This window comes from Vulpes lagopus, chromosome 2, assembly GCF_018345385.1.
Source record: "Vulpes lagopus strain Blue_001 chromosome 2, ASM1834538v1, whole genome shotgun sequence".
Classification (NCBI taxonomy): domain Eukaryota; kingdom Metazoa; phylum Chordata; class Mammalia; order Carnivora; family Canidae; genus Vulpes; species Vulpes lagopus.
The window spans coordinates 63,879,949-63,905,278 of NC_054825.1; the positions used below are offsets into that span (position 1 = coordinate 63,879,949).

Sequence of the window (25,330 nt, forward strand, 5' to 3'; positions counted from 1 at the left end):
AGCAAGTCTTCTGAGGTCTTCAACTTACTGGAGGTAAAAGAAAATTTTGACAGAAAGAAGTTCTTGGGAGATACTTTGGAGAACAGAAATTTGTTTATGATTAACATATTTTTTAGGTAACATTTTTTTTCCAGAAGCAAAAATACACAGGTGTAAGCATCTATATATCATCAAGTGCCTTACACTACAGATATTTTTAAGTATCAACTAGATAGCAGGCATAATGTAGGAAAACCGATATGGAGGAGTTTTCTAGAGAAGAGCTTGGATGGACAGAGAATCTGAGAATCCCAGAGCCAGAAGGAGTGTTGAAGGCCACCCCTACCCACTTTGTGTCCATGTAGGCCCCTTTGTCCCAAGGCTGCCTCTTCCCTTCCAGGTGGTCAGTCAGCCCCCGCGTTGTCAGTTCCAGAGGGGGAAGCTCCCCAGTTTGTAGAGCTGCCTATGTAAGTTTTAGAGAGCTTGCCTTCTTACTGAAACCAAGTCTAAGCCCTCTCCCTTGCTTCCCTGCCGCTTCCCCCCAACACTCCCAAGTCCACAAATCTAGCCATCTGGCCTAGAATGCCAGCGCATTGGATTGGCTTAACTCAAAGTTCATGTCTAGGGAAACGTGGCCACCTTTATGCCAAGAAAAGTGATACTTCTCTGCACAGTCTTAGCCAGACAACATTTCAGAACAGTCTGAGACCCATTTCTGCACCAACGGGCAAATAATGGCTCTGCAGCAGGGTGATGAGTGGGCTGGTCACGTGTGACAGCCATACCTACCCATGCTCTCCAGGCTCCCCCATTCACTCAATTTACACTGCTGTTCCCTGTCTGCCCCCGTCTAATCATCCTTCCTGTATATGCCTGGAAGACAGCTATATTATCTCCCATAAAACATTTATTTAGCACTTTCTGTATATAAAACGTTGTGCTTGGGAGAGGTTAGAAAGATTTTAAGTGATGGTCTTGCTTCTCAGGGAGTTTTCTGATTAGTGAGAAATGTCAAATAATTCAGTCTACGGAAGCCCTGAAGTGCTGGAGGAGGCTGCTGGGTGATAGAGCTAAGAAGGGAGGGTCATGGCAGCTGAAGAGTCAGGTCAGGGCTTTATAACCTGGTGAAGATTTTGAATGTGGGGAGACAGGATCAGGGGCTGTGTCTTAGGAAGTTGAGTATGCCAGCTGTGCCCATGGGACTCAGGTGAATTCTCAGACCATCCTAAGTGTCCAAGAAAGTGTTAGGGCTGCAGTATTGGACAGGGTGAATGGAGGCCAAATCCAGAGAGCCTGTGGAGGTAGGTGACAGTAGGACTGGACTGGGGGGAGGGAGGAGCCAAGGATGTCATGGATTTCAGGGTCTGGATGATTGAGAGCAGGGGGTGCCGTTGACACACTTAGGCATACCAGGAGGAGATCTTGGGAAATCAGGAGGCAAAGTCTGTCCCTGTGGGGTTGAGGTGGTAAAGGGGTTTCCAGGAGCAGGTGCCCTGGGTGGTGAGAGAGTTTTTGCAGGGGTCGGGCCAGAGTCTTCTGCCCCAAGGGTTGAAGCCCAGGCAGTGAGAGCCTCCGCAAAGGAGAGAAGAGAGCCAAGACAGTTCACTGGGGAATAAAACTCTTCAGAGGAGCCCTGAGATGGAGCTATCACAAGGAGGAGGAGACGGGAGAGCTGCCATGGGAGCCACAGGAAGAGAGGTTCTGAGAAAGAGGAGACTCCTGGGAGGAAGTGTGGTGAGAGTAGCAGCTGCTACCTGAGGAAGTGTAAAATGACCCTTCTCTTTCACAAGCTATTTGGCAACATGCCTTAGAAATATCGAGAGCATTTCACCCAGCAGTTCAAACTCTTTGAAATCTCTTTGAGAGAAACCGGTTTGACCATTCACTTTTGGAACCTCTCTGGAAGCTCCTGTCACTCTTAGACTCAGTGACCAGCCACGAGATCCCGCCTCTGCCTCTCGCCACTGCCTGCCCACTCCTGCCTCAGCTGGTGCTCTGCAAACTTCTGGCCAGCCCTTGGTGCATTCCTGCCGGCTCAACACTCTGTATACCTCGGCTTGCAGGGCTCCCTCTGCTTGAAATAACTGCTTTGTCCAGCAGCGCCTCACCTTCCAAATTCAATTTGAGCAGTGCCTCTTCTTTTTTAGTTTCAGAGATAAAATTTAGTGATTCTTCAGTTGCATATAACACCCAGTGCTCGTTGCATCACATGCCCTCCTTAATGTCCATCCCCCCACCCGCCATACCCCTCCCCTCCAGCCACCCTCAGTTTGTTCCCTATAGTTAAGAGTCTCTTATGGTTTGCCTCCCTCCTTCTCTGATTTTTGTCTTCCCTCCCTTCCCCTATGATCCTCTGTCTTGTTTCTTAGCTTCCACATATGAGTGAATTCATATGACAATTGTCTGATTGACTTACTTTGCTTAGCATAATACCCTCTAGTTCCAACTATATTGTTGCAAATGGTAAGATTTCAAAAAGAAATCAAAGGCATCCAAATCAGCAACGAAGAAATCAAACCTCTCACTCTTCACAGATGACATGATACTCTGTGTTAAAAATCCAAAAGACTCCACCCAAAAATTGCTAGAACTCACACAGCAGTTCAGCAAAGTGGCAAGATATAAAATCAATGCCCAGAAATCAGTTGCATTCCTACACACTAACAATGAGACTGAAGAAAGAGAAATTAAGGAATTGACCCTCTTTATTATTGCACCAAAAAACATAAGATACCTAGGAGGAGTGCCTCATCTGAGAAATCTTTACACCCAACTCCTCTTTCTGGGACCCTTTCACATTGACTTGTAAGCACTAGTTAACTCTGTCTCTCCCACTGACCAAGAGTTTCTAGAGAACAGGGAAAAGTGGGGGCTCAATAAACATTTGATGCATGCATGTGAATGTGTCTTTCTGCTTTCAGAAAGAGCTGTGGGCGTGAAGAAGATGATGATGGTTACTTTTATCTTGCAGTCAGTGAGCACTTCTTACGGCTAGATGCCACCCTCAGAACTGTAGGTGCCTTCTATCATTTAATCTGAATCGACAAACGTTATGTGTAGATGATGTTATCCCAATTTTATGAATGGCTCAGATGGAATAAGTTGCCTAAGGTTAGGTAGAAGTGGAGGAGGAGGCAGGATTAAAAACCTATGGTGTTTCTTTTTTTAGATCTTATTTATTTATTTATTTATTTATTTATTTATTCATTCATTCATTCATTCACTCATTCACTCATGAGAGACACACAGAGAGAGAGGAAGGCTCCCCACAGGGAGCCCGACATGGGACTCGATCCCAGGACTCCAGGATCAAGCCCTAAGCCAAAGGCAGATGCTCAACCACTGAGCCACCCAGCTGCCCTAAAAACCTATCTTCTTAATACTGCCCCCTACCTCAACTGTGGTTCAGCTGCATTTACCATCTTCCTCCTCTTCTCCACATTCACACAGAGGACTTGTGGGAAGGCCATCCACTTCATAGCTGTCTATTTGGTGTGTGTGTGTGGGGGGGGGGGTTCATCTAAGAATTAGTGAAAGTGGTAAATGGGTGGTGAGGCAGAGAGCTCTGTGGCATGCCTCTAGAGATCTTTCTTAAATTGTTCAGGCTCATTTATCAGGATTCAGGTTATAACTGGTTTTAGCCACAGATTCACAGGTTATCTTTCAGTCACCTGTTTCTCTTGCTTGTGTATGAGAAACTCACAAGACCTCTTCAGGGAAGTTGTGCCAAAACTCAGAGGTGCAAGGTCAGGAGAAGCAGTTCAAGGTCTCTGTATAAAATAAGGTCAAAGTTAAGTTTAATGGCTTTCCATTAGGCTATTTGAAAGAGCTTTTTGACTTCTATATATCATTAACAACTCTGGAAAATTAGATTTATCCATTGTATTACATATGGGTACTTCAAAAGAGTAAAAAAAAAAAAAAAGGATATAAAGACTAAAATACCAAGTTTAGTCTTTAACTGGTGCAACTAAACTACTGGGAATTTGAATTTTTGTTCAATAGATGTTTGTGGAGTGCTAGTTACGGGGAAGTCTGTGTCAGGTTCCAGGTTACAAAGGCAAGACTCTTGAAGCTCAAATGCCAGTGGGGGAGATGGGAAGGTACCCAGGAACCTGGGGAAGGGGCAGAGAAAGCTCTAAAGAGGAAGCAGGTGACAGGGAAAGTGCCACCAAGGAGAGGAGTTAGTGAGCTAAGTCTTGACTGTTCAGAGTGGTTTACTCGCTGGCAGCGACAGGAAGGATGGCACTGGGGGTAGAAGGAAGAGAGCCAGGGAAGAGTTTGACATGTTCTAGAAACTGCTAGTAGATTGGGTGGCAGCTGGCAGAGGGTGGACTGAAGACGGAGGGGAGCCTGAGTAGAAAAACTGGCTAGGACAGTGGCTCCACAGGCCTGGCTGTTCACCAGAATCTATAAGGTGGGGGGGGGGGGGGGCGGGGGGACTCTTAAAGCTTTCATCTTGCCATGGAAATTTTGATTCAGGTGTAGGTGAGGGAATGTGTACATCCACAGAAACCCGGTGCTTTGCCTGGTTGAGGAAGCACCCAGCAGACCATGGTGTGGGCAAGGGTGGGGAGCTGACGGGTGGCCATGGCAGTGGCGGGGGGGGGGGGTGCATGGGGCAGACAGGTGAGACGTGTTTAGATGTAGGCTTCCCAGCACCTGCTGACCATTTGGTTGTTGGGGGCGGAGGGAGGGAAGGTTGCTCAGCACAGTCCTGAGTTTATATTTTTAGATTTAATTTATTGATTCATGAAAGACAGAGAGAGAAAGGGAAGGGGACAGAGGCAGGGACCCTGAGGTGGGACTCAATCCCGGGACCCTGGGATCACTTCCTGAGCCAAAGGCAGCCGCTTAACCAACTGAGCCACCCAAGTGCCCCCAGTCCTGGGTTTCTGACTTGACCATCCCGAGAACCGAGGAGGAGGGGTGGGTGTGGGGTAGACATAAGGGTCATTAGAGCTTGGAACTGGCCAGCGGCCGAGGACATGTGGGGGCTGGCGTCTGGGAGCCCCTTGGAAATAGGGCCTAGAGCTGCTGAGAGATCTGGGCCGGGAAGTCACTGACGCTGCGGGCAGGGGGGACACTCGGAGAAAGCCCGTGGGGAGGGGAGCCTGGGGGCCTGGGCAGGGCCTGGAGGGCTGAGGGGCGAGGAGAGGGAGCGTGGTTTGGCTGCCCCGGGCGGCTGAGCCAGAGCGCGGAGAGCGCAAGGACGCAGGTGGCACCTTCTCTGCTTCCTGGAGGGCCTGCGAGCCTGGGGCTGAGGCCGGGGAAGGAGCCTGGGCGCGGGGGCTCGGCCTGTCCCCAGGACGTATCGCTTCCTGAGGGCTGTGGCCTCACTGTCCAGCCTCCCTTGGCTTGGAAATTGGGGTCGGCCCCGCTGACAGTATTGGAGGCGAGGCCGGGGCTGGGCCCGGAGGCTCCCGCCCCAAGGAGTGGCCCGCCCGGGAGGCCGCAGTCGCGGTTGGCCCGCGCTGTCCCGCTGTCCGGGTGTCCGCGGCGCCCTGAGCGCTTCCTCCCAGCCGAGGCACTGCCCTGTGGGCCGGGACGCGAGGGCGGGCGGGCCGCGGTGGGTGTAACTGCCATGCAACTGGGTAAACTTTGTCATGTTGACTTACCGGGCTGGGCTTCGGTCACGGGGCCCTAAATGCTGGCAGAGACACCAGGCCTGGTAGGTGTGGGCGGCCTGGGGAGGCAGGGGCCCACGAGGCCACTTGTGTCTCGCCCCAGAAGCAGACTTTTGGTTCCATATGTCCTGATACCGCCTTCCATCGACTACTGCTTTTGGCTGAAATGAGCCAATGAAACAAATAGCCTGTGCACACTCAAGTGGATGGTTGCAGTTGAGAGTTCAAAGATTCCTTTCTTTCTTTCCTTCTTTCTTTTTCTTTTCTTTCTTTCTTTCTTCTTTCTTTCTTTCTTTCTTTCTTTCTTTCTTTCTTTCTTTCTTTCTTTTCTTTCTTTTTTAAGATTTTATTGGAGAGAGTGTGAGCAAGGGGAGCAGCAGAGGGAGAGGGAGAAGCAGACTCCCCACTGAGCTCGAGGCCTGACCTGGGCCTCCATCCCAGACCCTTAGACCACCACCTGAACCAAAGGCAGACGCTTAACAGACTGCGCCACCCTGGCGCCCTGAGAGTTCGAGATTCCTTGCAAAGCCAGACTCATTGAATTAACAAGTAGTCCGAAGTAGGAGTTGCAGGCCCTGGCTCGGAGCCCATGGAGTCCTGGCTTTTGTGACGTGGTATGGTGTTTGGTGAGTTACCTCTCTGGGCTTAGGTTTTGCGGTCAGTGAGACAAAAGGCTTGGATTGGCTCAGTGACTTTAACATTACTTCGCAGAACTCCCTGCTTCCCTGGGAGGATCCCGGGGACCTCAGCTGTAGCTCCCAACTCAGAGCCTCCTCAGAACACCTCCACTCTTGCCTGTTTTATATGGTAGGCTGCCACATTTCATTTGAAGTAAGCCTTCTGTGGCTTTAAGAACTTTGACGAACAACTTGGAGTAGACAATCTCCCAGGACCCCTTCAGTTCTAAAACTCTCTAGTGGCTGGGGCATCTGGGTGGCTCAGTCTGTTGAGTATCTGACTCTGTCTCAGCTCAGGTCTTGATCTCAGGGTTGTGAGTTCGAGCCCCACACTGGACTTAGAGCCTACTTAAAAAAATAATAAAATAAAATTCTATAGTATCCAACTCTTGATATGTTGGGATATTCCATAAATGATTTCAGCTTTATGAGGTTAGCAATATTTTTGATATTATACCTGAGGTAGAAAATGGTAGCCCATGGCAACAAGTATGTGTGGAGGGAGGGTGGGTGTGTCTGTGTGTTTATGAGGCTTCTGGTCACCTGTTTGCATGGACATGTGTACCTAAGTGCATATCATTGCCCTCCAGGTCATTCTTCCATTTTCTCTGTTTGTCTGAAATCTTACCCATCCTAGGACACATTTCAGCAAGCTCCCGCTCTCCCAGCTAGCTGGCAAGAATTAAAGCAACCCAAATAATTAGGAACTCACAATTGATACCCAGCCAATGATATATATATAGATATATATCTATATATATATATTAAAGATTTTATTTATTTATCCATGAGATACACAGAGAGAGGGAGAGACAGGCAGAGACAGGCAGAGGGAGAAGCAGGCTCCATATAGGAGTCCCCAACATGGGACTCGATCCTGGGTCTCCAGGATCATGCCCTGGGCCAAAGGCAGGCACTAAACCACTGAGCCACCCAGGGATCCGCTGTCCCAGCACTTTAAAGGGATTCATACAGAACATGCTCATTTGTGTAATGCTTCTTTGGTTCAGCCTAATATTTTGGAGATTCATTTACATTCTTGTCAGTAGTTGATTCTTTTTTATTGGTAAGTACTATTCCATTGTATGAATATACTACAATTTTGTTTTTGGTTTTTTAAAAAAGATTGTATTTATTCATGAGAGATACAGAGAGAGAGACAGACACAAGCAGAGGGGGAAGCAGGCTCCACACAGGGAACCCGATTCAGGACTCGATCTTTGGACTCCAGGATCACACCCTTAGCCGAACACAGATGCTCAACCACTGAGCTACCCACGCATCCCTACCACAGTTTTGTCTTTTAATTCATTCTCATATTACTGGACATGTAGTCTGTTTCCAGTTTTGGGCCACTATGGATAAAGTAATATGAAGATTCATATACAAGTCTTTTTGTGGATGTATATTTTGATATTTGCCTTTAAAGATTATTCTAATTATAAAAGAAATATATGGGGGATCCCTGGGTGGCGCAGCGGTTTGGTGCCTGCCTTTGGCCCAGGGCGCGATCCTGGAGACCCGGGATCGAATCCCACGTCGGGCTCCCGGTGCATGGAGCCTGCTTCTCCCTCTGCCTGTGTCTCTGCCTCTCTCTCTCTCTCTGTATGACTATCATAAATAAATAAATAAAAATTTAAAAAAAAAGAAATATATGTAAATTGTAGAAAATATATAGGACTAAAATGAGGGAAATTAAAATATCCTACTTTTATTGCTCAGAATATTTTTGTAACTGAAAACTGCTGAAGGTATAATCTTTCAACACAGGAATATTTCCTCAGGGTCAAGAGGTAGACCAGTAGCCTGATGAGCAGAGAGATGCAAATATGCACATCCGCACACTCAGCCACCAATTAGAGGTTGGCTGGATTAACAAGAGGACCATGATGACTGAGCAAATGCCTTTCCTTCTTAGGAACCCAGCACAGACACATAATAGATCCTTAGCGAGTATGTTATTGAATGAACGAATACGTGAATGGATGAGCAAACAGATGAACAGCCCCGCAGGACAGTGTTAGACGTGGGGTCTGGGAGGAGGAGCAAGAGTAGTCAGTGCACACTGGAGACAGGAGGGAGAGGAATTAATCGAGAGCCCTGTGACAGCTGCAGAGTACAAACAGGGCAGCCACCTTGTCTCTATCTCAAGCAGTATTCAGCTGCCACTGGGGAGTTCTGGAGAGTGAGACCCCCCCTTCCCAGGTACGAGTGTGAATATTAGACACATGGGTCGGTGCTCTAGGGCTGCCTTAACAGTAGACCACAGCCTGGGTGCTTAAGCAACCAGATGCTTATATTCTCACGTTACGGAGGCTGAGAAGTCCAAGGGTGCAGACAGCTGCTTTCTCATTGTGTACTCACATGGTCTGTTTTGGTGCGAGCAGGTGGAAAGAGAGTGCACAGGAGCTCTCTAGTGTCTGTTCCTACAAGGACACTAATCCCATCAGATCAGGGCCTATGACCTCATTTAACCTTAATGACCTCTTAAAGACCCTATCTCCAAATTCAGTCACATTGGAGATTAAGGCTTCAACATATGAATTTGGGGCCAGGTGGAGGGGTGGGGGAGAGACACAATTCAGTGCTTAGCAACGGGTTCTACCTGAAGACTTGTATACCAGCACTGAGCCACGTATTGCAATTGCCTGCTGGGAATTGAGCTCAGCAGCCGCATCTGGCCTTCCTGTTTTCCCACAGCGAGGATGCTTGGCTCCTGACCAGTGCGGCAAGACTGAAATAACACTGCTGTGGCAATACTTCCATAGCATCTGGCAGAGCGCTTCCAACCACACAGTCCAATTTCACTTTCCAGCAGACCTGTGAAGTAGATATTGTACCCATTTTGTGGAGGAGAAAAGGCACGGGAAGTTAAGTGTCTGGCCCAGAGCCCCAAAGCCCATCAGTGGGTGGTGAATCAAATCCCTCTGCTCCAATTCTCATAGACAGCATTCAGATCTCCCCATTGAAGGACCCTGATTTCCTTTCCATTCCCAGGCTTTCAGTTTTCAAGGTATACTTAGGAAGCTTTGGGAATTCCATTGCCTCTGAAATGAGGCAGCTAGGTCTGGTGCATCACAGACACATTAAAGATTACCTCATAAGCAAACATCAGGTCAAAGTATTCCTGATGAAGGAACTGACTGAGGAGACGGAAGGAAATCTCCCTGAGTCTAACTATCTAATGGTCTGTGTTTTTGTTTCAAAGTGCTGAAATTAAGGCTGTTTTATTCTGTTGGTCAGTACAACAGGGTATGGATTCCGGATGCTGAAGAAGTTTGGAAGTCTGCCGAAATAGCAAAAGACTACAGAGTTGGTGACAAAGTCCTGCGACTCTTGCTGGAGGATGGAACGGTGAGGGTCCTTGCTGGCTGTGGCTGCCACGATATATAAAGGGGAAGCTGGGCTGTGTGTGGAGGGCAACATATGGTCCCATGGGAGTGACCAGCTGGTGCCGTGGACTCCCTCCTGTTTGTGCCACACCCAGACACCACCCTAATGAAAGCATCAAGTGCCCTGCATCCCTGGGCCTCTCTCTGGAATGAGACATAGGAAACAGGTCTGTGCCCTGTGCTCATCCCCAGGGTTCCAGCATAGCTGGGGGAATGCTGAAAAGTGATTCGCTATTTTGGTTTTGTGGGTCTCAGCATAGAGATTGCATGAAGATGAGAAACGTGGAAGGAGGCAGTTGGCACCCAAGGCATAACCTGGTAGAGAGAAACTTCAAGTTAGAAAGAGGAAGAGAGGTAGAAGAGGGAGATGGGAAATAGGAGGGTAGAGGAGAACAGAAGGAGGGACAATCCGTTCACAGATGGATAGAAACAGGCAAGCATTGGGATCTTGAGGGGGGTGTGGCAGGATGATTAGGGAAGTGGCAAGAGGTGGAACAGGAGGACGGAACGCCCACCTTTGTGTGACATCATGAGGAGCCTGTCAGTGCTGGTGTGGCTGGATCACGTCAGCGGTGCTTCCTGTGCTCCAGTGTGACTGTGAGCAGGGCCTCCCAAACCGGATATGTCTTTTGGATTATCATCTCCAGAAGAATCTACCATGACTTTAAGTATGAGTTGTCCTTTGCCCCCATAGCAGTAATGACACCCCCCTGGATCCACAGCTAGGGTGACCTTACCTTTTAGAGTCAAGTCCCTGGATGCAGAAGCGGACCAAGGTTTCGTGTTCCATCTGGTCCTTAAAGTTGGTCCAGGGAATATCCTATGACTAGTAAAATGCTGGAACTTTCGAGTCATGCACATGGTCTCTGTAGAGACAGGACACAATATTTGCAATCAACTGTCCTGGACTGGGGAGTCGTTTCCTGAGATCCTTGGAAGGGAGATGAGCATATGAGTGCAGCGATTAAGGGCACTTTCTCGAGAATCATACTATCTGGATTCAAAGCCGGCCTTGGCCCCTCGCTAGCCTGTAACTGTGAGCCCCTGGGTTTCTTCACGGGCAAATTGGAGTTAATAACTGCAGGATGTGACAGGGTTGCTGAAGACCCAATGAGATGATCTGTGCTTGCGTGTGTGCAGACTCCAGAGAGACCCAAAGGAGGATGCCCTGCTTGTATGCAGCATGCCCTTTCCCACCGTGGTTCCTTACAGCCTTGTTGAGCACCTCCTGCTCACAGTCCAGGATCTCATTAGGAGCGGGTGGCTCCAGGGAGAAAAATCTCAGTATGCATGCAGCTGCAGTGGCGGCTCTCACTGCTTTAGTCATGTCAGCAGGGCTGCAGGTAGCAACATACCGGCTCAGAACCCGAGCCCAGGGGAGGCAGGTAAGCAGGCAGGCAGCCAGATTGCTCCTCACCTTAGCCCTTCTCTTCCATGAAGGACAAAGCCCGTATTGTGCCTCCAACAGTTAATCTAATGTTCTTTACATTTTCTCCCCTTCCCCCAAAGGCTCTCCTGTTATTTCTCTCTGTGTCTCTCATCCATAACACACACACACACACACACACACAGTGGCTCAACTGGAAAAGGAGGTTGTTGATTTAAAACAGATAGAAAAACTTGAGGAAAGAAAAATCCTATGTGAGTAGTATTTTTCTTGATTTTATTCTCAAAATAAAAATGTGTAGATTAACAATATTCTGTTTATCTTGGCCCAATCTTACACTGGTCACAAAAAATTAACTCAACATGAATTAAAGACTTCAACATAAGACCAGAAACCACAACACTCCTAGAAGAAAACATAGGTGAGTCTTGGTGATCTTTTTGGATTTAACACCTAAAGCACACGCAACAAAATAAAAAATAAGCGGGTGTGACCACATCAAACCAAAAATCCTCTGTGCAGCAAAAGAAACTATCCACAAAGCGAAAAGGCAACCTACAGAAGGGGAAAAAGTATTTGCAAACCATATATTTGACAGGGCGGTATTATCCAAAATATACTCACCTGTGGAATTTAAGAAACAAAACAGATGAACATAGGGGAAGGGAAGGAAAATTAAATAAGATGAAAATTGAGAGGAAGGCAAACCATAACAGACACTGAACTCTAGGAAACAAACTGAGGGTTGCTAGAGAGGAGGTACGGGGCGGGGGAGGGGTTACTGGGTGATGGGTAGTAAGGAGGACACTTGATAAAATGAGCACCGAGTGTTATATGCAGCTGATAAATCACTTAATTCTACCTCTGAAACTAACATAAAAAATGTTTAAAGTTTTAAAAAATAAAAATTGATGCTACTGGAAAAAAGAATTCTTAAAACTCAACACCAAAAAAACGAAACAAAGCAAACCTACAACAGTGAAAAAAATGGCCAAAGGACCTAAACAGACATTTTTCTGAAGAAGACCTACAGGTGGCCAACAGACACATGAAAAGGTGTTCAACATGACTAGTCATTGGGAAAATGCAAGTCAAAATCACCGTCTATATCACCTTGAGCCTCCTAGAATGGCCATCATCAAAAGGACCAAAAGTAACAAATGCTGGTGTGGATGTGGAGTGAAGGGAAGCCTGTGCCCTGTTGATGGGATTATAAATTGTACAGCCACTATCGATTATAAGTTGTACAGCCGCTATGGAAAACAGAATGGAGAACCCTCAAAAATTTTAAAATAGAACTACCATATGATCCAGCAGTTCCAGCTCTAGGGGATATCCCCAAAAGAAACAAAAATACTAACTCAAAAAGTTTCCGCACCCTCATGTTTAGAGCAGCATTATTCACAATAATCAAGACATGGAAACCACCTAAGTGTCCATTGACAGATGAACGGGTAAAGAAGTTGTCATGAATGTGTGTACATACAGTGGAATATTAGTCATCAAAAACAAACCCTAACATTTGTAACAACACATAATGGGACTTGAAGGTATTATTCTAGGTGAAATAAGCCAGAGAAAGACAGATACTGTATGATCTCACTTACATGTGGAATCTAACACACACACACACACACAACTCAGGAAAAAAAAGATCAGACTTCTGGTCACCAGTGGCCGGGGTTTGAGAGGGGGAATTGGAGGAAGGTGATCAAAAGATACAACTTCCAGTTATGAGTCCTAGGTGTGTCCTGCACAGTATGATGGGTGTGGCCACACTGCTAGGAAGATTCAACCAAATCCTGAGAGTGCTCATCTCAAAGAGAAAAGTTTTTTTCTTTTTTCCTTTCTCCCTTTTTTTTATTATAACACTATGAAATGATAGATGTTAGCTGAACCTTAATCATTTCATAGTATATGTAAATCAAATCATCATGTTGGATGCCTTAAAATTATACAGTGCTATATATCAATTATTTCTCAAAACAGGGAAAAGTAATTCTCTGGGGCACACCCACAAATATATTTACATTGAAAACAGAGCAGGCTGCTATGATCCAACCCCGTTGGCCTGCATTACTCAGAGCTGATCTCCTTAGGCCACACAGACCAACCAAGTAACCAGCAAACAAAACGCTGTCAGTGTTGATAGGAGGCATCATGACACATGCTTCAGGCCAGATCTGTACTAAGTATGTGTCCTTAGGCAAGGAGCTTAACCTCTCGGAAGGTGTCTCCTTAGCTTTAGTTAGGGTAGTCATGCCCTCCTTGGCAGTTTGGGGGAGTGCTGAATACGTGGCAGAGGGCTTGCGCAGTGGGCAGCCAGGTCCCCTTGGGGGGCTCGTTCAGGATCAGGTATTAAAAGGAGGCAGCCTAGGAAAGTGGAGGGGAAACAAGCTCGCTGGGTGATCTTGCTCAAGTCACTTCCCTGAGCTGTGAAGTGAAAGTGAAACAGAAGAGGTGGTCATAAGGTCCCTTGATATTCTGACATTTGGAGCCCAGGCATGTATGGTGCAGACACCACAAAGCCTGTTAACCTCGCCTTCATTCTGCTCGGGCAGCTACTTTCAGATGACTGGGTGAAATGCAGCCGAGGAGAGGCCGTCCGCAGCAAGTTACTCAGTCCAGGGTTGAGGATGATAGGAACAGGCAGCCAGCCCTCAGCTACAGACAGGAGTCAGGAGGACCCAGGTCCTCTCAAAGAGAGACCATCATTCACATGGGCTCCTTTAGACACCTCTCACCACCCAGCAGAACCCTTTTTCAAACAAAACTTCTATGGCGCTCAGCATCTAAACTACATACAAGTGGAACCTGTGCAGTAGAATGGGGGATGGCAGGCCCAGGTCCCTGCCCATGTGGCTCCCTGTCACCTTTCACTGAGGCTCCAAGGAGATCCTGTAGCTCTGGGAACTCCTGGTCTGGTCCACCCAGTCTTTCACAGATGAGAGAAGAAGGACCCAGAAAGGGTGAGTGACTTGCCTTAGGGCACACAGCCAATACCCTGGTCCCCTGGCTCCCATTTCCCAACAGTCCAATTTGGAGAATATTTTCTCTTTGCTATACCTGAGTTTGTTTTTCAGAGTGTCAAGGAGATAGATAGGACAGAGGATGGGAGTTCAGAAACACCAAGAATCGTTTACTTCCAGAACTTCAGTGTCGTCTTTGTTCACAGGAGCTGGATTATTCCCTTGATCCAGAATCTCTGCCTCCGCTTCGGAACCCCGACATCCTCGTGGGTGAGAATGACCTCACGGCCCTCAGCTACCTCCACGAGCCCGCAGTGCTCCACAATCTCAGAATCCGCTTTGCAGAATCCAAACTCATTTACACCTACAGTGGTAAGGAGAGCAATTCTAAGAGCAGAACAACCTAGAAACACCATGTTTGCTGTCTAGAGTGTCCTGAGTACATTTTATATCATGTTGACATTAGAAATGTCAGCTTCTGCCAAAATGTATATTCAGACCCAGACATTAGCCCAGGTTTCTAACAAGCACAGACATTTGACCTTCAAGAGTCTGTTGTAAACATAAGTGTCTAGAGGTGGGGAGAATCTTTCACAAGAGTTAAGATCAGACTCCCCAGAATAATATATCTGGATAAAGCTTGTGTTTGAGCGTCTCGCTGTATTTGATATATTAGTTACTTATTTGGGGCAATAATGTTATCATTATATTTACATTGATTGGAAAACCTGTTCTGTTTGAGGGCATTCCCATCTGTCACCTCATCCAACCCTGACAGTAGCCCAGAAATGTGGGTGGCAGCCAGGGAGCTGAGATTCAGAGCATTCTGTGACCTACCCAGAGTCACACAGCGGGTCTAGTGACCGGCAGAGCTGGGCTTGCTCCAAAGCGCCTGGAGAAGCAGGTGACAGTAGGAACCCCAGCTCTGCATCGGACGTCTCTCCCCAGGAATCATTTTGGTGGCCATGAACCCTTACAAGCCGTTGCCGATCTACGGAGATGCCATCATCCACGCCTACAGCGGGCAGAACATGGGCGATATGGACCCGCACATATTCGCCGTGGCCGAAGAGGCATACAAGCAGATGGCCAGGTAGCCTCCTGCTGGCCGGGGCTTCCTTTTTCTGACTTTGCTGGGCCCTCACAGTGGAGGGGACACATCTGGCACACTCTCCTCAAGGTGACCATGAGACCCGAGGGGGGTGCCTGGGAAAGCAGACACCCCCCCCCCCATCCTGTAGTAGCAAAGGACCATATGTGTCACCTGTCTAGACCAGGTTTCCAGGTCTTTCTCCCTTCTAGGTCAAAAGTCAAACCCACCAATCTGGGAATAGCAGCCACTTCTTTTGTGGTGTGTTTAGTTGGAGGAATATGGATTTCTTCTCCACTGTGAGGTGTTCAAGCTCTTTCGCCCATCCAGATCAGCAAAATCTTAGGATAGATAAGCACAGGTTTCAGATGTAGGAGATTTGGAATTTTATCCTAATTTTGGCACCTGTTTTTTCTGTATGGCCTCGTGGAGTTCTCGTTTTGCTAGCAAACATTCATGAAAAGCCTCCTGTGGACCAGGCACCATGCACACATTCTTGTACATCATCTTGGGTGCCCTCAGACTAGCCTGTGATGGAGATGCCTGGGTTGTAAGCTGAGACTTGGGACTCACCCACCCAAGGCCACCCAGCAAGCAGAGCTGGGATGGGTGCTCAGGTTTTTTGAAAAGTATGAACAATGAAAACACCATTTTATCTCTGTAGACCCATTATGGTTGGCAAAAGAACTTTCCAGGCAAAGGTCTCCTTTAAGTCTTGCAACACTCCTGTGAAGTCAGTTGAGCCGCCATCATTGCCCTCATTTCATGAATGCAAACCCCAGACACAGGGCCTGGACCTGCTGTTTACCACATCCTGGGCACAGCATCTGAGTTTCTCTGCCTTCATCTGTGAGCCAGATACTTGGAGAGCACTCATTCTAGGTAATAAGGAAGAAATACTGGTGGCGTAAACAAGGATAGAAGTATATGGCTCTCTCATGCAAAAAGGCTGATGGGCTAATGGGCAGACTGGGACTAGCATGGCACCTCTACCAGTTGTCAGGGACCTAATGCCTTCTACATCCTCTGTCCCTGGAGTGAGACCTTCATCCTGAGGGCAAGCTAATACTTAGCCATCCCCTCCATATTCTAGGTGATAGAGTGTCAGGGGAAGTATGTGCCCCTCTTGGTTAAGGAGACTTCTTGGAAACCCCACAAAACACCTCTGCTCCCAGCTCATTGGCCAGGACCTGCTCACACGGCCATGCCTAGTAGCAAGCAAAGCTAGAACATGTAGCCTTTCATGTGGGCAGCAGTGTGCCCACTAAAAATTGGGACATTGTGTTTAAGAAGGAGGAAAATGATGAATGTTGAGTAGAGATTTACCAATTAATAACCAGTTACTTTGGTCTTTGCCACAGCAAGTTTCCTTCCAACTATAAAATACCCATGGTTCTGGGATTTGCCCTGGCTTCCTGTAGGTCTCCTGGGCATCTCTGTGATTGAAGTCCACGGCTCACTGTCTGATGGGCCAAGGCTGCTCCTGGTGTCAGCAATATGATCTCACTGGAGCTAGAGGGCTGAGCCAAGTTCAAGCTTAAAAAGCCTGTTTTCTCTTGAGGTCTAACTGTAATAGCACTGAATATGATGTAGGCTTATGTTGGACCTGCTGATGCTAAACTGGAAGTCAGAAGAGCCCAGCTTTAACCCGTCCCCCTCCCTGTTTTGTCTGGCCAAGGGATACTGGGGGTGTCTGTCCCTTACCACCTTAGAGGGTTAGTTTTTTGGACAGGAGCTCTATCTCTGAGGTTCTCCTACTGTTCACAGGGAGGCTGCATGCCATGCATCCTAGGTCAAGTCACTTTACCTGTCTGTGTCACTATTGTACTCTTCTGTAAAATGGGTATATATGGCATAGGATTTTTTTTTCAAGGCCTAAAATAGAATGCTAAAAAAGTGTCACAGAATGGCTAGTATATAAGCAATGCTGGATACCTAGAACAGCATTATGATAAGATTCTATCATCATGTTATGAGATGAAAAGTTGAATACATTTTTTAAAGATCTGTAAATTATGTAGAACATGCTGGTTTACTCAGCACATATGTTCCCAAGCATATTTTCAATAATTGCTCTCCAAATAATGTCTTTAAGATGTTTTATGTTTATGTGGGGATACAGAGAGGAACTGGCCTCGGCCCGCGACACCTATCTTTAGAGACCTGCTTACAAGGATGGTGCAGGGCTAGCCTCTGGGAACTGGGTTTTAGGAAGTTTCCTACCCTGCCTAGCTGGTGAGAGTGACTCACTGTACCTAAATTGTGTAAATGATGTAGTTCATGCTGAGCACCTGATTTCCTTCTGAGCATCGAGAATTTTGTTATGTGCTCAGCAGAGGATGCCTACACGACCCGGCCCCAGTGAAAACCCTGGGCACCGAAACTCTGAAGAACTGCCCCCCCTCCCCGCCCCCAGTAGACAGCACTTCCTGTATGTTGTCAGGAGATGCTGGAGGAATTAAGTGTTTATGCCCAGCTTCCTCTGGCTTTGCCCGGCTCTGCCTTTCCCCTTGGCAAATTCACTTTGTATCTTTTGAAATAATAAATCTTAGCCATGAGTGTGACTATGTGCTGAGTCCTGTGAGTCCTCCTACCGAGCAGATCACCAGCCTAGGAGAAGTCTTGGGGACCATTAACATGGGGGACAGAGCAGGAAACGGAGTGGTGTGTTCAGCTTGATTACTTAGGAAAAAAAACTAGGAGGACATTCACTGGAATGTTAAAAAAAGAGTTACCTTAGAGTAATGAAACAAAGTTTGTCTTCTTTCAGCTTGTCTGAATTTTTCTTCCTGAATACATATTGCCTTCTTGATAGGAAGAAATAAGCATTTTAAAAACTCTTTTATTTGCTTTAGAAACAATAAAAATCAGTCAATAATTGTAAGTGGGGAGTCAGGTGCTGGAAAGACAGTGTCTGCTCGCTACGCCATGAGGTACTTTGCCACCGTCAGCAAGTCCAGCAGTAACACTCATGTGGAGGACAAGGTTCTGGCATCGAACCCCATAACTGAGGTATGTACCTGGCGGGGGTGGGAAGCAGGGTCACCGGCAACAGTGTGTGATGATGGAGAGGTGGGTGGATTTGTGTATGTGTTATCTCCCCTAACTGGAGTCACTTCCCTTTAAAGATCATGGAAGTGAGGGCAGGAAAGAGCCAGAAAGCCTGTTCTCTGCTGGGATTTGAAGGAGCTTGGGGTAGAGACTGCTGCTGACAAGGCTCTCTCCTCAATCTGCTGGGCTAGACAGCAGACTTCAGGAGTTCCCTGTCTGTGTTTCTATCCCAAAGGAAATCTCTTCAACCACTGACAAGTGGTTCACTGAGACCAGTGGCATTTTCTAGCCAAGTGCACCAACTTTCATGAGCCAATCATTAAATATTCAGGAATTTTTTTGCAAGCTGCCTGTTAAACCTTTGGTAGTTTGACATTAATCATGGAGGGAATGTTTACACCTTACAGATTGGTAAATGCCACATATCAAGGCTCTTCCCTCTCCACTCCCTGAGAGCTGATCCATTAGCACAACGTTCATGAGGTCAGCGGTGTGGGTGAGGCCAGCCATGATAGCACTCTGGAGTAGGAGATGAGTAGGAGACAGCCCTCAAGGAGGTAGGGGCATCTGAAGGGCTCAGGGGGTGCCCACAGGCCAACTCTGACTGCTTTGCAAAATGGGGAAAGGATTGACTTAGATTTCTTTGGAAGCCTAGCAAAAAATTAAGACCATTAGATTCCTAGACCTCCTCTCTCTGTTTTCTCAAATCAAAATCATCAATGAATATTTATCAGGCCATCTGTTTTGTTTGAGCTGCTGTGCCAGATAATACAGGAAGTGATGGAAAAGAATACGACCCAGTCTCCAAGTCTCAAGACTCCTCCAACATAAACATACTTTAAAGTTAATGGAAACAATAAATCACAATCTGAGATAGCAGTAGAAAAGTCTCGAGGCACTGCCCAGTGGATAAATTTATGTGGTTATTTGTTTAGGGTTGGTCTCACCCACTAGATTGTAAGCTCCATAAAGGCAGGACCATGTCCACTGGGTTCACCTTTGCCACCCAAGCACGTGGCTCATAGCAGGGACTCGGTACATATGTGTTGTCAGAAAGCATGATGAGCTGGGCAGGAAGTGTAATTTGTGTGCATGAGAAGGGTGTTTCCAGATGGAAAGTGCTCAGGAGTGGGGAGGGGATGAGTAGAGGAGAGACAGAATTTAAGAGTAGAAGTAAAAAGCAAAAATTATGCCCAGCGTATGGAAATTATGGGAGAGGGCAGTTTTTTGGCTAAGCAGAAGGTCTGAGTAGGGAAGTAGTAAGAGAGAAGGATAGAAATGGAGTTTGGATGAAGGATGTGTTCTTTTAATTGAGCATCTATGATATTCAGGGCATGGATGTGTTGAGGCACTTTATATTATCTTAGGTAATCCTCCCAACTCTGCGAGTTGCATATAATTCCCATATTACACATAAAGAAAGATGCTTGGAAAGATGAAATAGCTTTTCTAGCGTTATACAGATAGCAGAAAAGGAACCTGAGGCCATGAAACATCAGAACTGGTGCTTTTTCTAATCCTGCCCAGTGTCTCCCAGCAAGACAGAAGAGAACTTTGAATGGCAGGCTGAGGATGTGCCATGTCCCCTGCGAGTTTTGGACTGCCCTCCTCACCTCCCTAACCTCCCTCCGCCAGTCAGACCTTTCCCCAGCATACAGGATTGGATTTTATTGAAACTGCTCCAATAGTGTTGATGCAAAAATCTTCTTAAATGCTATCGAGAAGCCTGTGTTTTGTAGGCTGTCGGAAATGCCAAGACGACCCGCAATGACAACAGTAGTCGGTTTGGGAAATACACAGAAATCAGTTTTGATGAGAGAAACCAAATTATAGGAGCCAACATGAGAACTTACCTGCTGGAGAAATCCAGAGTCGTCTTTCAAGTAAGGATAAAAAAAAATAATAGTTAAATTTCTGTTTCCCCAACTTTTAAAGTACTGTTTACATTTACATAGTCATTAGACAACCTGTGTTGCTCTGTGACAAAGAAGAGTTTTCTGTCTTTCATTTGCATTTTGGCTTATTTCTTTCTGTTTCTTAAAAACAAAAAATTGACAGATGCAGTATCAGTGGAGTGAGATGAATTATGACTTTTAATTTCAGATACTTAAAAGATACTTAGAGTTTTAACAATCAAATCTGTCCTTTTTTTTTTTTTTTTTTTTTTTAAGTCTGTCTTTCTAGAACACAAACAGTCCTTGAAACAGACAAAGCTGTTAGACTGGCTTTCCTACCAGGAAGGGAATGGGCTTACAGCTAGTGGTGGGGAGTTAAAGAGAAGGGCTCTTCTGTCAGTAAAGTAGAGACAATTCTCAAAGTTTTGGCCCAAGAGAGTAAGACTAAGCCTTGTACTGCAGGGAGTTTCTTAAAGTTTTCAACTAATACAAATTACATTATTTCTCATTTCACAGAATGTTTTCATTTAATAACATTTTCTCTTGGGTCCTTATTTGGGAGGTAACCTTGAGCCAGCCTAAGGGGAACAGATTGGGTCACAGTGTTGTTGACCAGAGAAGAAACCCAGGTAAGTGTCAGTGTCTGTGGGAGTAGAATTGTCAGCCAGGTTAGGCACTTAAGACCCTTCCATTAAAAACCTCATATTTTTACTTGTAAAGGGCTGGTGTAACTTCAGGACTTTTCTTTATTTTACAGTCGGAAAATGAACGAAATTACCACATTTTTTATCAGCTTTGTGCATCTGCACAGCAGTCGGAATTTAAACATCTTAAATTGGGTATGTGGTGTGTAATGTATGGAAATGTCTCTCTTCTATCTAGGGGCTTAAATGCTAGGTTGATTTCTTCTTCTTCTTTTTTTAAAAAATATTTTATTTATTTATTCATGAGAGATGCAGACTGAGAGAGAGAGAGAGAGAGAGAGAGAGGCAGAGACACAGGCAGAGGGAGAAGCAGGCTCCATGCAGGGAGCCCGATGTGGGACTCAATCCTGGGACTCCAGGATCTCCAGGATCACTCCCCTGGCCCTAAGGCAGGTGCTAAACCACTGAGCCATCCAGGGATCCCTGATTTCTTCTTATAGTAATATCACTTTAAAAATATTCTGTCCAAAGACAGATACTTGGGTTTTGGGGGTGGAATTGATGCACCTAACTAAGGAGATAGAATGAGGGGCAGAGTGATTCCAGGAGAAGAGACCCTTCAACTCTAGGATTTTTTTTTTTCAAAGCTCATGGATGATGGTGGTCATCTAGCTAGAACCACCTGAATAAGGCCTCCCGACCACTGGGATTCGGTGCTGTAAATCCTTCAACTTTTATCTGAACTTCCTTGGATGTATGTTTTCTAATATGTATGACATATTTCCCTGTCTTCTGAGACAGAGTACCTCTATCATAATTTGAGCTTCCTTGATGACTCAAGGTCATTATTATTTATAGTTCTAACTACTCCCCATACTATAGGGACAGAATTATTTGTCCTTTAGTGCAAACAGCTTGATTCCTGTGCTGTCACAGCTCTCCTCTCTTGATTGCTTGTGCTGTGTTGGTAGAATTATCCAGCGTGTTGGAGTTGAATGAATACCCTGCAATCTTGGAGAAGTTGCTTGCACTTGTGAAGAGTCTAAATTTCTTCAGATTTCGTATAAAGATAACAACCATGCCTGTCTACCAACCAGAATGTGAATAGTGAATTTGGAAGAACTTTCTAACTTATTATTCAAATCTTAGGTGTGCATAATCGTTATTCTCTTGCTTGTGGTGATAATTTCATTAGGGCATACATTTATCAAAACTCACCAAATTATACATCTTAACTAGGTACAGTTTACTCTGTGGTCAGTAAACCTCAGCCAAGCTGTGCAAAATAGATATGGGAACAAAACCTATGAGCTTTGCAGTCAGACAGGCCTGTGTCTAAATTCTTGCCCTACATCAGCTTTGGGGCCTTGAGCAAGACACTTCACAACTTTGGGCCTTGGCTTCTGTGTCTGTAACAGAATTCTAAGGAAGAAAGGGAATAATGTGTGTCAAGTGCTTACTGTGGTGTATTCCATGTGAGCTTCCTGTTTTGCTTCTGATAAACATGTATGTACAAATTTCTGTGTCACAGACATAACAATCTTTTGATTTCAGGGAGTGCAGAAGAATTTAATTACACAAGAATGGGAGGCAGTACTGTCATTGAGGGTGTGAATGACAGAGCAGGCATGGTAGAGACCCAGAAGACCTTCACACTGCTGGGTAAGTAGAAATATCCTGTGCAAGGATGTGTCCATTTTCTCTTTAAAAAAGGGTAGGGGGCACCTGGGTGGCTCAGTCAGTTAAGCATCTGCCTTTGGCTCAGGTCATGATCCTGCATCATTCATGTCCTCTATCTCACGTTTGCTCTCTCTCTCTCTCTCATAAGTAAATAAATTAAATATTTTTTTAAAAAAAGAGTGAAAGGCAGGGATGCCCAACATGTGTGTGTTATAAAGACTCCTAATAAACTCTAGTCTTAGGATGTGCCAATCAGAATATATTTGAGGCTAAGGGGTCAAGACTATACTTTTTCCTTAAAAAATCTAGAAATTAACTCCTTTGCCTTCAGGCTCACTGGTTTGCAGTGACAAACATGGGCTGTCAGCCTTGTGGGTGCTTTCAAGCTCCTCTGGGCCGACTTTGGAGAAGACTGGTGAATCAGCCCAGGAGGGTCCTGTTGACCCTAGTTGGCCTGATAAAATAGCAGACACTTACATGGAACTTACCATGTACCAGGGACCATCCTAAGCACTTCACTACCTGTATTAGCTTGTTTAATTTACAAGCACTTTATGAGGTAGACACTGGCATTTCCCCCTTTTTATAATAGGGAAATGGATGAGTTTCACTTTTTGTGTGTGGGAGGGGTATGGGAAGACAGAGAAAGAGAGATCTCAAGGGAGCATAAATGGTGGGGAGGAGCAGAGGGAGAAGGGGAGAACCCCAAGGAGATTGCCCACTGAGCACAGAGCCTGATATGGGACGACCCCATGGCCTGAGATCATGACCTGAGCCAAAATTAAGAGTCAGCTGCTTAAACAACTGGGCACCCCTCTTACAACATTTTTTATATAGAAAACAAAATCTTGGATTGCTTGGTCTTTTTCCACCTTGCTTTTCTCACATGGAGCTCACGTTTGGGAAGTGTCTACCAAATGGCATTGATAAAAATTATTATCCACTTTCCCATAGTGTATCAGTACAGACCTTGACTCATAACTGTTAGTCAAAGCTTCCAATCAGTGTGAGACCACAGATTATTTTTACATCTTATAAAAAATACTTATTTCACCCAGTTGTTTTCATTGTTGTGGCTTGGGTGACTATATTTAAATAAAAAAGAGGAAGAATTTGAAGTTAAATATATCAGAGTAATAGGCAAGATTACTCCTCTGGACAATTGAGGATGAAACATTTGGATAATTGAGAATGAAAGCCAGTTGGTTTCCCAGGCAGAATTACCATCTGATTCTGCCCCTTCCAAATCGCTCCTCCTCCTCCTCCTCTTCTTCTTTTCTTCTCCTCCTCCTCTCTCCCCCTCCCCTCCCTCTCCTCCTCCTCCTTCTTTTTCTCTTATTAGGCTCCACACCTAGTGGAAGTGGAAGGCCTGAACTCATGCCTCTGAGATCAAGATCTGAGCTGAGATCAAGAGTCAGATGCTTAACTGAGCCACCCAGGTGACCCCCCTCCCTTCTAAACCACTTTAAAGAGAAGGATGATTTAAACAGTTTATAATAATAAGGTAAACACTTTTGGTACTGATTAAAATTTTCCTAAAATAGTTAAAGTCATAATTTTATCTTTCTATAATGTGCTCTAATGAGAGGGATGTGTATGAGGTGGGATCAAGCAACCTAGCTCTGAAAGGCCCCAGGGGAACCTTCATCCACATGCCCTGTCCTCCTGCCCATCCCTACACTTCTGCCACTCTCCCCTGCCTCTATAGTGTTTCACCTCATGCCAAAATGATATAAGAGAAAAAGAGTAAGCTTTGGGAGTGATTCAAAACCTAATTGGCAGAACTCTACGGAGATTGCCCTTTCTGAGACTCAGTTTCCCAATCTATAGAATGGCCATATTCCTTACCCACAGGGCTCTCATAATAACTGGTAAGGAAATGTGTGTGGAAAGCCCCTGGTACCAGGCTGAGCACGTAGCAGGAGCTTGCTAAGTATAACTGCCTGCGCTTGGTCTCTATTTCCTATTGTCCAAGCCCTAACCGTCCTTTGAGCAAAACCATCCCCTTCTCGATGAAGCCTTTCCTAATCTCTGGAAATCATCAGCACAATTTTTTGCACCGTCTTATACAAATTAGATCATTTGCACAAATGTCCACACCAGCCGGGCCAGGATGAGGATGAGGCAGGAGAGACAATCGGGATATGAACTTGAAGGAGGCATTCAGGTGTTCATCTCAGGGTCAGCCCCTGGCACCTAGCTCGCCTCACCTGGCCCAGCCTTGCACACCTGGCCTAGATGTTTTGACAAAGCTTTCCAAAGCCTTATGGGGAGGTAGAGTAAAACAATCTACTGCCTCTGTGGTAGGAGCCCCATTCTCTGTAGGCTTCTTTCTCACATAGGCTGATATGGTTAGAAGTACTGGGGGCTGGGCGGGCATCTCTCTCCACACGGACTTCCTCGCAGAACACTGGTCTCAGTTGTGCCATGTTGTGGCTGGCTTCTCCCAGAGCCAGCTACAGTAGGCTCTGGAGGAATCTGTCAGACTTTTTATGAACCAGCCTCAGAAGTCAGGCAGCATCACTACTGCCATGTGCTAATGGTCAAAAGCTCAGACTCATACATAACCCAATGGACTGCACAGAGCATGAACCCTGGGAGGGTGGTACACTGGGGGCCTCTTTGGAGAGTAGCCCCCATGCCAAGCTATTAGGCATATGGTGAGGATTATGAGATAATGTCTACAGTGGTTTATGGGGGCGCCTGGGTGGCTCAGTTGATTGGACAGTAGACTCTTGATCTCAGCTCAGGTCATGATCTCACGGTCCTGGGATTGAGCCAGGCATCAGGCTCCCTGCTCAGTGGAGAGTCTGTTTGAGGATTCCCCCTCCCTCTCCCTCGGCCCCCTCCCCACGCATGTATGCAAACGCTCTCTCCTCAAATAAATAAATTTAAAAAAATAATAAACTGGTTTATGAGCTATGACATGCTGTATCAAT

At 46.1% G+C, this 25,330-nt stretch overlaps 1 protein-coding gene across 2 annotated transcripts in view; it reads left to right on the forward strand.

The window, feature by feature from the left end:
* The window catches only part of MYO5C (myosin VC), a 94,229-nt gene that overhangs the window by 1,161 nt on the left and 67,738 nt on the right, over window positions 1-25,330 (forward strand). For both annotated transcript variants that reach the window (XM_041745482.1, XM_041745483.1), the window contains exons 2-8: window positions 9,527-9,637; window positions 14,238-14,403; window positions 14,980-15,124; window positions 17,977-18,133; window positions 19,912-20,055; window positions 20,825-20,906; window positions 22,266-22,373. In XM_041745482.1, the coding sequence (XP_041601416.1) occupies window positions 9,527-9,637; window positions 14,238-14,403; window positions 14,980-15,124; window positions 17,977-18,133; window positions 19,912-20,055; window positions 20,825-20,906; window positions 22,266-22,373 (913 nt within the window). The remainder of the gene's footprint in view (window positions 1-9,526; window positions 9,638-14,237; window positions 14,404-14,979; window positions 15,125-17,976; window positions 18,134-19,911; window positions 20,056-20,824; window positions 20,907-22,265; window positions 22,374-25,330) is intronic.